Source organism: Rana temporaria, chromosome 9 (assembly GCF_905171775.1).
Source record: "Rana temporaria chromosome 9, aRanTem1.1, whole genome shotgun sequence".
NCBI classification, from domain to species: domain Eukaryota; kingdom Metazoa; phylum Chordata; class Amphibia; order Anura; family Ranidae; genus Rana; species Rana temporaria.
Genome location: NC_053497.1, coordinates 165504714 through 165518797, shown reverse-complemented (window position 1 = coordinate 165518797; position 14084 = coordinate 165504714). Strand labels below are relative to the sequence as shown.

At 48.0% G+C, this 14084-nt stretch overlaps 1 protein-coding gene across 1 annotated transcript in view; it reads left to right on the top strand.

Moving 5' to 3' along the window:
* TAP2 (transporter 2, ATP binding cassette subfamily B member) overlaps positions 1-1326 on the top strand; it is a 79017-nt gene extending 77691 nt beyond the window's left edge. The window contains exons 12-13 of the mRNA XM_040324914.1: positions 32-518; positions 1202-1326. Of these exons, the coding sequence (XP_040180848.1) occupies positions 32-217 (186 nt within the window). The 3' untranslated portion in view covers positions 218-518; positions 1202-1326. The remainder of the gene's footprint in view (positions 1-31; positions 519-1201) is intronic.
* The last annotated feature ends 12758 nt before the right edge of the window (positions 1327-14084 follow it).

Genomic DNA, 14084 nt, shown 5'->3' with positions numbered 1-14084 from the left:
TGTTCACTTTCACCGTCTGTTTCTACTACAGATCCAGCAGTCTCTACAGAGTATTCCGGACCTCTGTCTTCTGATCATCGCCCACAGGCTGCGCACTGTACAAAAAGCCGACCAGATCCTGGTCCTGGAAGAGGGACGGCTGGTGGAGAGTGGGACTCATGATGACCTTGTAGGGAGAAGAGGAGTCTATCTAAAGCTCCTGCAGAATCATGACTGATGTTGACTCAAGATGATAGTGTTACTGATGGACTGAGCTTATCAAAACCAAACAAGTTGTCTTGGTTTTGTGAATGATGCACTTTCACAATGGTAACCACGGTGCCCTATGAATGCACAAACATAGTGTTACAGTAAGCAACAAAGCAACGTTTCTATAAATGACCACTATAGAACACAGTACTTGACGTGGCGTGTGACAAAAAAACAGAAACACTCAAAAAATAAAATAAAAACTATTCTGTGGTCATGTTGGAAATGCTTGGACATCAAGCCTACTGTTGATAACTGCACACCCTACCGTGTTTCCCCGAAAATAAGACCGGGTCTTATATTAATTCTGTCTACAAAAAACACACTAGGGCTTATTTTCAGGGGATGTCTTATTTATTTATGGTATGTACAAAAAAGTTTCTCCCCCTGTCAGCTCTGGAGTCAGCATTGTGAAATTCTGTAATCCCAAAAATAAACCTTTGTTTAAAGACCTTATAAAATGATGTAATCTGTTCTGTAAAAAGATAATATCATGTGCAGTGTGTCTCCTTGTGTAACATCATTGTGGAAAATACCTTATTTACAGTGCCGCTTACGTGACCCGCTGGAGCTCTTCTTCCCTACTCCAAATACTGCAGAGGGAGGGGCCAAGATCCTCAATGATGTCAGCCCCACTCTGAGTACTGCAGTGGGTAGGGGCTTAATAAAGTTTTATTGAAAAAAAAACAGCTGACATCAGCCGGGAGGAGAGGAGAAGAGCTCCGGCGGGTCACATGAGCTCCCAGCAGTGCTGTAAATAAGGTATTTTCCACAATAAAGTCACAAAAGGGAGACACACTGCACATTATATAATCTTTTTACAGAACGGATTATATGTTTTTACAAGAACTTTAACTAGGGCTTATTTTTGGGGTAGGACTTATATTGCAGCCATCCCAGAAACTCACGCTAGGTCTTATTTTCGGGGTAGGGCTTATTTTCGGAGAAACAGGGTAGGATGTGCCTTTCTCCTATTTGGTCAATTGGATGCTTTTATTCTATGTTGTAATACTATTTTTGATATGTTGTCTACGAACAACATTATTTAATAAAATTTGATACGTTTTTGATACATAATTGACGACTACTCAGTATTTACTCACTAACCAGTCTCCCACGTTTAAAATCCCACCGAGGTAACACACCCCTTTGGGGGTACAGAAATCAAGCCTACTGTATAACCAGAGGTGGCTCTTTAATTAGGCAGTTGCCTAAGGCCTCGCACTCCAAGGGGCCTCGCGACCACCTAATTTGCCTAGGATTAATCACAAGGATGGCGTGCCACCTCCTCTGTCACTGCCCTGTGTTTTCAGTTCCCTGCTGTCACCTTGCTGGGTCCCAGATGTTATATTTGCTGCATATGTCTGATGGGTGAGGAGGGTCGAGCCTGCCTTGCACACACACGATCGAGAAAAAAAAAATGCTGGAGCAAAGCGCGGTGACGTACAACACGTACGACGGCACTATAAAGGGGAAGTTCCATTCAGATTGCGCCACCCTTTGGGCTGCTTTTGCTGATTTTGTGTTAGTAAAAGTTTGGTGAGAGACGATTCGCGCTCCCTGTACTACTTTGGTCCGACATTGATCCTAATTCAGCCCAATGAATATCATTGAAGTCGGACCAAAGTAGGACCCTTGTATTTACCCTCTGACTTTTGACATCCGACATGTGATTACAGCAGCAGTAAGGAATTTGGCCTGGTTCATACTGGTACGATTTGAGATGCGATTTGAGATGTCAAATCGCATTTCGAATCGGCGGCAATTGTCAGCAATGGCAGCGTCCTAATCGGTGCGATGCCGCATCTGCGGCGCTGCACCGATTTCAAAAAGTAGTTCCTTTACTACTTTTTGCGATTTCGGGCCGCGATTTACAATGACATCTGTGCAGAAACCTTCTCTGAAATCGCGTCCGAAATCGGGACTGCCAGCGGGAGTGAAATCGTGCGAGTTCAGCTGAACTCGCACAGCTTTACTCCCGCAGCCCAGTGTGAACCTGGGCTTTATCTCACTCTGGGATTGTTTTGATTGGTCAAAGAACAAGTCAGACTATGACAAAGTCGGATCAAAGTAGTATCCTGTTCATGAAAGTCGGATGGATGTAGGACCAATGTAGGACAGATGTCGCAGAGCCAAGTAGGATGCAAGTTATACTGTTCTCGTGTAGTATAGTGTGAACCCAGCCTCAGGCCCCATACACACGGGAGGATTTATCCGCGGATACGGTCCAGCGGACCGTTTCCGCGGATAAATCCTCTCGAGGATTTCAGCAGATTTTAATGCGATGGAGTGTACTCACCATCGCATTGAAATCCGTGCCGAAATCCTCTGGCGATGACGTGTCGCGCCGTCGCCGCGATTATGACGCGGCGACGTGCGCGACGCTGTCATATAAGGAATTCCACACATGCGTTGAATCATTGCGACGCATGCGGGGGATCCCTTCGGACGGATGGATTCGGTGAGTCTGTACAGACCAGCGGATCCATCCGTTGGGATGGATTCCAGCAGATGGATTTGTTCTGCATGTCAGCGAATATCCGATCTGCTGGAATCCATCCCAGGGGAGATATATCCGCGGATAAATATCCGCTGGATTGTACACACCATAGGATCTATCCGCTGAAACCCATTTGCTGGGATTTATTTGCGGATGGATTCTATGGTGTGTGTATGGGGCCTTAGTGTTTGTTATCTGCACCGAGCCCGGACAGAAAATGGCACTGGGGCTGTGACACAGTCTGGCACTCTGGCTGTGACAGGGAGAGAGTACAAGTAAATAATAAAAACATACTAATCCCTGAGAAATAATGTTGCACTATAATAACAATTCCAGTAATGTGGTGCTACTACAAAGGTACAGGTGACTGGTTCTCTTTAAGAATTTTATTTTCTCCAGTTGAATACATGGGATATCATGCTGTATGTATATATTGACTGAAACATATACTTCCCATATACTGCTTTTTGGAAAACATTGAAAACAGTCTGATGCTGCGTACACACGATCATTTTTCGGCATGAAAAAACGTTGTTTTTCAAAAATGTCATTTAAAATCATCGTGTGTGGGCTTCACATCATTTTTCAGGTTCTGAAAAACGACAAAAAAAATTCGAACATGCTGCATTTTTAAATGTCGTTTTCCGGGTTGTAAAAAATTACCGTGTGTGGGCTAAAACGACGTAAAAAACCTGCACATGCTCAGAAGCAAGTTATGAGATGGGAGCGCTTGTTCTGGTAAAACTACCGTTCATAATGGAGTAAGCACATTCATCACGCTGTAACAGACAGAAAGCGCGAATCGTCTTTTACTAAAACGGAATCAGCAAAAGCAGCCCAAAGGCGAATGGAACTTCCCCTTTAAAGTGCCGTCGTACACGTTGTACGTCACCGCGCTTTGCTAGATCATTTTTTTTTCATGATGGTGTGTGGGCAACATCGTTTTAATGATGAAGTTGGGAAAACGTTGTTTTTTCGACATGCTGAAAAACTAAGGGCCAGATTTACGTAGATCGCCGCATCTCTGCGGCGGCGTAACGTATCTCATTTACGCATTTACATTTCATTTTAGTATCTCATTTACGTTACGCCGCCGCAAGTTTTACGGGCAAGTGCTTGATTCACAAAGCACTTGCCTGTAAAAGTTGCGGCGGCGTAGCGTAAATCCTCCGGCGCAACCCCGCCTAATTCAAATGATCCGGGTAGGGGGCGTGGATCATTTAAATTAGGCGCGATCGTACTGCGCATGCGCCGTCCCTAAAATTTCCTGACGTGCATTGCGCTAAATGATGTCGCAAGGACGTCATTGGTTTTGACGTTAACGTAAATGGCGTCCAGCGCCATTCACGGACAACTTACGCAAACGACGTTAAATTTTCAAATTTCGACGCGGGAACGACGGCCATACTTAACATTGGCTACGCCACCTAGGGGGCAGCTTTATCTTTACGCCGCGTATCTCTTACGGAAACGGCGTATATTTACTGTGACGGGCAAGCGTACGTTTGTGAATCGGCGTAACGACTCATTTGCATATTCTACGCCGACCGCAATGTAATCGCTACCTAGCGGCCGGCCTGAAATTGCAGCCTAAGATCCGACGGTGTAAGTCACTTACACCTGTCGGATCTTAGGGAGATCTATGCGTAACCTGATTCTATGAATCAGGCGCATAGATACGACCGTCGGAACTCAGAGATACGACGGCGTATCAGGAGATACGCCGTCGTATCTCTTTCTGAATCCGGCCCTAAGTTTTTTTTCATGCTGAAAAATGATCGTATGTACGCGGCATGAGACTTCTTTATCGATCCAAGAGCCATTTAATAAATTGTACATTTTATTTTTCTGCTATTACTGAGAATTGAAAATTGCATAATGCAAGGATACCTTTTTAAAAATAGTTTGTATGAGAAGAAACTGTAAATATTGTATTGTATATAAAAATATTTCCTCAATATGTTACATTGTTTTGTTTTCAGAGACTTGCTATTATAATTGTATATACAGTGCCTTGAAAAAGTATTCATACCCCTGACATTTTCTGTAATTTTCCACATTTTGTCATGTGGAATGTGGAAAGTAGAAAGTAAATGATCAACGGTTTTCCAGTAAAAGTAAATATCTGAGAAGTGTGGCGTGTATTTGTATTCATGTCGGTCCGACTTTGAAAATGCTTCCTGCACTACTTTGGTCCGACTTTGATCCTACTTCAGCCCATTGAATATCATTGAAGTCGGATCAAAGTCAGAATGCGGTCTTGCATATTCCGACTTTGACATGCAACTTGTGCTCTGCTGATCTTGAGGGGGAACGCCAAATTTTAAATAAAAAACCGTCATGGGTTCCCCCTCCAAGAGCATACCAGGCCCTTGGGTCTGGCATGGATTTTAAGGAGAACCCTGTACGCCGAAAAAACGGCGTGGGGGTCCCCCCAAAATCCATACTAGACCCTTATCCGAGCGCGCAGCCCGAGCCGGTCAGAAAAAGGGGTGGGGACGAGCGATCGCCCCCCCCTCCTGAACCGTACCAGGCCCCATGCCCTCAACATGGGGGAGTGGGTGCTTTGTGGCTGGGGGGCACCCTGCGGCCCCCCACCCCAAAGCACCTTGTCCCCATGTTGATGAGGACAAGGTCCTCTTCCCGACAACCCTGGCCGTTGGTTGTCGGGTTCTGCAGGCAGGGGGCTTATCAGAATCTGGGAGCCCCCTTTAATAAGGGGGGCCCCGGAACCCGGCCCCCCACCCTATGTGAATGAGTATGGGGTACATCGTACCCCTACCCATTCACATGGGGGGAAAAAGTGTTAATAAAAAAAACACACTAGACAGGTTTTGAAAGTAATTTATTAAGCAGCTCCGGGGGTCTTCTTCCAATTTCGGAGGTCTTCTTCCGACTTCGGGGGTCTCTTCTGACTTCTCTGCTCTCTCCGGCCTCTTCTACCGGTCTCCGGTTCTTCTCCCACTCTCCGGTATCTTCTGCTGGGCTCCTCCTCTATCTTCTGCTCTTTTGCTAGCGTTGGCCTGGTCTTCTCCGTGATCTTCCTCCCTCTTCTCTTCTTCCGATGTTGACACAATGCACTCTCCCACTGTAATGGCGTGTGCGTGGTGCGCAACAACTTATATAGGCATGGGGCGTGGTCACCGGGTGATGTCACCTAGTGATGCCGCCCCCTTATAACGTCACAGTCCCATCATGCCATGGGACTGACATCTTAACCACTTAAGGACCGCCTCATGTAAATATACGCCAGCAGAATGGCACGGACAGGCACATGCACGTACCTGTACGTCCTCTGCTTGACGTGGGTCGGGGGTCCGATCGGGACCCCCCCCCCCCCCGTACATGCGGCAGTCGGTAAGCCTCGGGGAGCGATCCGGGACTACGGCGCGGCTATTTGTTTCTAGCCGCTTCGTCGCGATCGCTCCCCGGAGCTGAAGAACGGGGAGAGCCGTATGTAAAAACGGCTTCCCCGTGCTTCACTGTGGCGGCGTATCGATCGAGTGATCCCTTATATAAGGGAGACTCGATCGATGACGTCAGTCCTACAGCCACACCCCCCTACAGTTGTAAACACACACAAAGTGAACCCTAAATGTTACAGCGCCCCCTGTGTTTAACTCCCAAACTGCACTTGTCATTTTCACAATAAAGAATGCAATTTAAATGCATTTTTTGCTGTGAAAATGACAATGGTCCCAAAAATGTGTCAAAATTGTCCGAAGTGTCCGCCATAATGTCGCAGTCACGAAAAAAATCGCTGATCGCCGCCATTAGTAGTAAAAAAAAATAAAAAAAATAAAAATGCAATAAAACTATCCCCTATTTTGTAAACGCTATAAATTTTGCGCAAACCAACAGATAAACGATTATTACGATTTTTTTTACCAAAAATAGGTAGAAGAATACGTATCGGCCTAAACTGAGGAAAAAAAATGTTTTATATATGTTTTTGGGGGATATTTATTATAGCAAAACGTAAAAAATATTGCATTTTTTTCAAAATTGTCGCTCTATTTTTGTTTATAGCGCAAAAAATAAAAACCGCAGAGGTGATCAAATACCACCAAAAGAAAGCTCTATTTGTGGGGAAAAAAGGACGCCAATTTTGTTTGGGAGCCACGTCGCACGACCGCGCAATTGTCTGTTAAAGCAACGCAGTCCCGAACTGTAAAAACCCCTTGGGTCTTTAGGCAGCATATTGGTCCGGGGCTTAAGTGGTTAAGGAGTGGAGTCACCGGGTGACATCACCCGGTGACCACGCCCCATGCCTATAAAAGCCGTTGCGCACCACACACACGGCATTACAGCGGGAGAGTGCGTAGTGTCAACATCGGAAGAAGAGAAGAGGGAAGAAGACGATGGAGAAGACTGGGCCAACGCTAGCAAAAGAGCAGCAAGAAGATAGCATGGAGTTCCCCCTCAAGATCAGCAGAGCACAAGTCGCATGTGAAAGTCGGAACATGCAAGACGGCGTTCCGACTTTGATCCGACTTCAATGATATTCAATGGGCTGAAGTAGGATCAAAGTAGTACAAGGAGCATTTTCAAAGTTGGACCAGTTAAGACGGCTCCCATAGGGAAACATTGGTTTTCACACGTCATGCGACGTGAGTTCCCAATGTCGGAGCGTTTGTGAACCTAAAATCTAGTGGAAACAATTGCCTTCAGAAGTCACCTAATTAGTAAATAAAGTCCACCTGTGTGTAATTTAACAACTTCAGCTCCGAAAGATTTTACTCCTTTCCTGACCAGAGCACTTTTTACAATTTGGCACTACGTTGCTTTAACTGACAATTGCGCAGTCGGGAAATGCTGTATCCAAATAAAATTCTCCCCCTGCAGTCTCTGAACCCCAGTTGCTGGCAGTGGTGGAGTATGCTGTGAGGGGGAACATCATCACCAAAGTCAGGAGATCGAGAGAGAGCTGCAGAGGGTGAGTGGCTACAACTACCAACATGACTATGTCATGATAGGGGGACTACAACTACCAGCATGACAGGGGGACTACAACTACCAGCATGACAGGGGGACTACAACTACCAGCATGACAGGGGGACTACCAGCATGACAGGGAGACTACAACTACCAGCATGACATGGGGGACTACAACTACCAGCATGACAGGGGGACTACAACTACCAGCATGACAGGGGGACTACAACTACCAGCATGACAGGGGGACTACAATTACCAGCATGACAGGGGGGCTTCATCTACCAACATGACAGGGGGACTACAACTACCAGCATGACAGGGGGACTACAACTACTAGAATGACAGGGGGACGACAACTACCAGCATGACAGGGGGGCTACAACTACCAGCATGACAGGGGGACTACAACTACCAGCATGACAGGGGGACTACCAGCATGACAGGGAGACTACAACTACCAGCATGACATGGGGGACTACAACTACCAGCATGACAGGGGGACTACAACTACCAGCATGACAGGGGGACTACAATTACCAGCATGACAGGGGGACTAGAATTACCAGCATGACAGGGGGACTACAACTACCAGCATGACAGGGGGACTAGAATTACCAGCATGACAGGGGGGCTTCATCTACCAACATGACAGGGGGACTACAACTACCAGCATGACAGGGGGACTACAACTACTAGAATGACAGGGGGACAACAACTACCAGCATGACAGGGGGGCTACAACTACCAGCATGACAGGGGGACTATAACTACCAGAATGAAAGGGGGACTACAACTACCAGAATGACAGGGGGACTACAACTACCAGCATGACAGGGGGGCTACAACTACCAGAATGAAATTGGGACTACAATTACCAACATGACAGGGGGACTACCAACATAACAGGGAGACTACAACTACCAGAATGAAAGGGGGACTACAACTACCAACATGACAAAGGGACTACCAACATAACAGGGAGACTACAACTACCAGCATGACAGGGGGACTACCAACATGACAGGCGGACTATAACTACCAGAATGACAGGGGGACTACAACAACCAGCATGACAGGGGGACTACCAACATGACAGGGGGACTACAACTACCAGAATGACAGGGGGACTACAACTACCAGCATGACAGGTGGAATACCAACATGACAGGGGGACTACAACTACCAGCATGACAGGGGACTACAACTACCAGCATGACTGGGGGATCACAACTACCAGCATGGCCGGGGGACTACGACTACCAGCATGGCCAGGGGGACTACAACTACCAGCATGACAGGGGGACTACAACTACCAGCATGACAGGGGGACTACAATTTCCAGCATTGTCGGGGCCTACAATTTCCAGCATGGCCAGGGGGACTACAACTACCAGCATGACAGGGGGACTACAACTACCAACATGACAGGGGACTACAACTACCAGCATGAAAGGGGGACTACAACTACCAGCATGACACGTGGCAAGTGACACGCTGTAAATTAGAAATATTGTACTTTCATTCTTGAGAGTAGGTGCATAAATTAGGGCAACCTTGTGGGGGCCCCATAGCATCACTTTGCCCAGGGGCCCATGATGCTATTAAGATGGCCCTGCATGGTGGTGGTGGTGCCATGGCATGTGCATGTAAAAAGAGTTTTTTGGCAAAGCATCACCAGGGATGAAACCCAGCGTCTGGTGATGTCATCGCGTTCCACACTTCAGGCTGTAATTGACTGCAAAGGATTTGCAAACCAAGTATTAAAAAGTGAAAGTTTGATTTATGATTGTTAATCTGTCCCATTACTTTTGGTCCCTTATAAAGTGGGAGACACAGATACAAACTGTTGTAATTCCTACACCGTTCACCTGATTTGGATGTAAATACCCTCAAATTAAAGCTGAAAGTCTGCAGTTAAAGCACATCTTGTTTGTTTCATTTCAAATCCATTGTGTTGTATGGAGCCAAAAAGATTAGAATTGTGTCAATGTCCCAATATTTATGGACCTGACTGTATGTTATTAGGTGGATTCAGAAAGACTTAGGCTGGCGTATCAGTAGATACGCCAGCCTAAGTCTGAATGTGCGCCGGCGCTAATTTAAGCGTATTCTGGAAACCAGATACTCTTAAATTAGGCTCAGATACGAGCGGCGTAAGTGTCTTACACCGTCATATCCTAAAGTGTAATTTTTAGGCTGACCGCTAGGTGGCGCTTCCATTGCGGTCGGCGTAGAATATGTAAATCACTAGATACGCCTATTCACGAACGTACGCCCGGCCGACGCAGTACAGATACGCCGTTTACGTAACGCATTATCAGGCCTTAAGTTATTCCATCAAATAGCTGGAATAGTAATGTTAAGTATGGCCGTCGTTCCAGCGTCGAAATTCGAAAATTTTACGTAGTTTGCGTAAGTCGTCCGTGAATAGGGATTTACATCATTTACGTCTACGTCAAAACCAATAGGACCGTGGGGCATACTTTGCCGCAATGCACACTGGGATATGTAGGCGGACGGCGCATGCGCCGTTCGTAAAATACGTCAATCACGTAAGGTCACCCCCCATTAGCATAAAACACGCCCCCTCAGCCGAATTTGAATTATGCGCGCTTACGCCCGCCTGATTTACGCTACGCCGCCGTAACTTAGCAGGCAAGTACTTTGTGAATCATGTACTTGCCTCGCTAACTTACGGCGGCGTAGTGTAAATGCCATACGTACGCCGCCGCAACTATGCGCCCGCCTACCTGAATCCACCTATATATGTATATATTTATATTTAACAGAGACCCTAGACAATAAAATGATGTGTTTTGCAATTTTTTATCTCACACAGTATTAGAAAATGCAATTTATCCGCTTGCCGACTGTATACTGTATATATATATACGATGGCAAATCGATGGCCTTCTGATCGGCCCGGAAGGAGAAGCGATGGCCCCAGCAGGAACAGCCTCTCCCAGGAGCCTACTGCAGATTCCGCAGGGCACCACCACCTTGTCCTCCTCCCTGCACATCTACTGCAGTATAAGCTAAGACCATGGATCATGCAGGGGGGTGGCGGTAGTGTAAGTGAATCGCCACCTATCGAGCGTCGGGGGGTGGTGTGTGATTGGATCACCGATTTGATCGATCAATCGAGAGCCATGGAGAGGGAGGTGTGGCAGTACGAGTGAGGGGGCCAGGTCTCTTTGTCACCCCCCCCCCCCCCAAATGTTGACCACCAGCTGCCACTGTTTTCCAGAGGTGGTGATGTAATGCCGCACATTAGCTTGGTTAGGCCTTCTGATGATGACACAGTCTGGGTAAATGTGTAAACCATAATCCCAGGTTTGGGTGATAGTGGTATCATACCTCCCAACTTTTCAACTTCAGAATGAGGGACAAATGAGCATACTCCCCAAACGAAGTTGTTGATCGGGGGGGGGGGGTTCATGGATCAGAGTTGTTGAGGGGGGGGGGCAGATCAAAGTTGTTGAGTGGGGGGGGGGATCCGTGGATCGGAGTTGTTGAGCGGGGGGGGTTTTGTCGCCAATCGCGGGACCGCAGGATTTACCGCGAAACGCGGGAACGAGGAATTTACCGCGGTTCGCGGTAATCGCGGGGGGTGCCGCGAAATCAGGGGACAATTAGACTGCTCGCGGGACCGTGGGATTTACCACGAATCGCGGGACATTCCCGCGAAATCCGGGACGGTTAGGAGGTATGGCGGTATACCTTTCTGAATACCTAGGTGACAATTTCTTGATCTCTGTGCATCATTCCTCTGCGCACGCCTGTTCTGAATTTCTTCCATCAAAACCTCTGACACATATGTATACAAGCAACCATACTCCTCAGCATGGGCTCCACTACCTCCTCTATGTAGAATGGATAGATTCATGCATTGCATGAATCTATCCATGGCGTCTGGCCCCTTTTCGGACGCGGGGGGGGCCTGAATTAAAGCAGTGTTTTTTTTTTTAAGCACCTGATTAGAACCAGAGGCTCTAATAGGCTTCAAAAAAGGGTGGGCTCGGAACACAGACCATTGGCAGAATGGCGGCATTTGATGGGCACAGTGGCAGCATTTGATGAGCACAATGGCGGCATTTGATGGGCTTTTCTAACACTGAACCGCCTCTCCACCAATCAGGTAGCACAAGTCTGATACCCATAACCTGATTGGCTGAAAGGATAGGCGCTGCTATTTGACGCCTAGCAGAAAGCAGTAAGAGACACACGGAGGACACAGGTCACTGATGCCTGACCTGCCACAAAGATGGGGTAAGTGTCGGTCAGACAGCAGGCGAGCGGGGGTCACAGTGGCTGCGTTCCATGGGGCACAATGGTGGCATTTGATGGACACAGTTGGCCGCATTTGATGGCACAGTGGCTGCAAGTAATTGGCATAGTGGCTACATTTGATATCACAGTGGCTGCATTTGATGGGCACAGTGGCTGCAAGTGATGGGCACAGTGGCTGCATTTGATGGCACAGTGGCCGCATTTGATGGCACAGTGGCCGCATTTGATGGCACAGTGGCTGCAAGTAATGGGCACAGTGGCTACATTTGATATCACAGTGGCTGCATTTGATGGGCACAGTGGCTGCATTTAATGGCACAGTGGCTGCAAGTGATGGGCACAGTGGCTGCATTTGATGGCACAGTGGCCGCATTTGATGGGCACAGTGGCCGCATTTGATGGCACAGTGGCTGCAATTGATGGGCACGGTGGCTATATTTGATGGCACAGTGGCTGCATATGATGGGCACAGTAGCCGCATTTGATGGCACAGTGGCTGCAATTGATGGGCACGGTGGCTACATTTGATGGCACAGTGGCTGCATATGATGGGCACAGTGGCTGCATTTGATGGGGCACAGTGGCAGCAATTGATGGCACAGTGGCTGCATATGATGGGCACAGTGGCTGCATTTGATGGGGCACAGTGGCAGCAATTGATGGCACAGTGGCTGCATATGATGGGCACAGTGGCTACATTTGATGGCACAGTGGCTGCAATTGATGGCACAGTGGCTACATTTGATGAGACAGTGGCTGCAATTGATGGGCACAGTGGCTGCATTTGATGACACAGTGGCTGCAATTGATGGCACAGTGGCTGCATTTGTTGGGCACAGTGGCTGTGTTTGATGCATTTGCATTTGATTGCATTTGATGGGCACAGTGACTGCATTTGATGGGCACAGTTAGGCTGCAATTTATGTATTTTTCAGTTTGTTTGGACCCCCAAAAAAAATTGAGCACTAACCGCCACTGAAATCAGGTGTTCAGGTCTGTTACCTATCACCTGATTGGCTGAAACAACAGGCACTTTGATTGGATGTCTATAGGACAGAAAGAGAGGACGGGAGAAGACATCGAGGAGGACACCACCGATGTGACCCGCTGCCCCACCGAGACAGGTCAGTGCCAGGCGGGTGGGGGATACACACTGGCAGTATTTAATGGGCACAGTAGCAGCAATTGAGGGGCACACTGGCAGCCAGTGGCGGTGCGTCCATAGAGGGCGCCGGAGCACCGCCCCCTCTCGCTCCCGCACCGCCACTGAATACAATAAATAGATCCATGCATTGCATGAATCTATGTATTGCCGCCGACTATTCAGATGGCCGCCCCCCTGGTGAGCGCCGGCCATCTGAATAAGGGAAGCTGGTTGGCTGTGGAAGTGTCTATCAAAGCCAGATAGACTTTCCGATTACAGCCCTCAGGCTGTAGTCGGTTTCCAAATACTTATCCAGGGGACGCACGGGGGGCGCGTTCCTTGGATAAGATTGACAGGCGTCTCAGCCAATCAGGTTCTGGTTACCGGTAACCTGATTGGCTGAAGCGTCATCGAGGGCGGGAGAAGACATCGAGGGACCGTGGAATGAGGATGGCCGACCCCAGAAAGGTAAGTGCCGGGCGGGGGGGGGGGGCAGCATTTTACAGGGCACAGTGGCGATAATTACAGGGCACAGTGGCGACAATTAGAGGGCACAGTGGCTACAATTAAAGGGCACAGTGGCTACAATTGGCACAGTGGCGACAATTGATAGGCACAGTAGCTGCGTTTGATGGGCATGGCACAGTGGTTGCGTTTGATGGGCCCAGTGGCTGCATTTGATGGGCACAGTGAGGCTGCAATTTTTTTTTTTGTTTGTTTGCGCCCCCCCAAAAATTTTGAGCACCAGCCGCCACTGCTGGCAGCTATTAAAGGGCAAGGTAGCAGCAATTGATGGGCACACTGGAAGCAATTAATGGGCACAGTAGTGGCAATTGATGGGCACAGTGTCAGAAAATGATGGGCACAGTGTCAGCAATTGATGGGCTCACTGGCAGCAATTGATGGGCACAGTAGCAGCAATTCATGAGCACACTGGCAGCAATTGATGGGCACAGTGGTGGC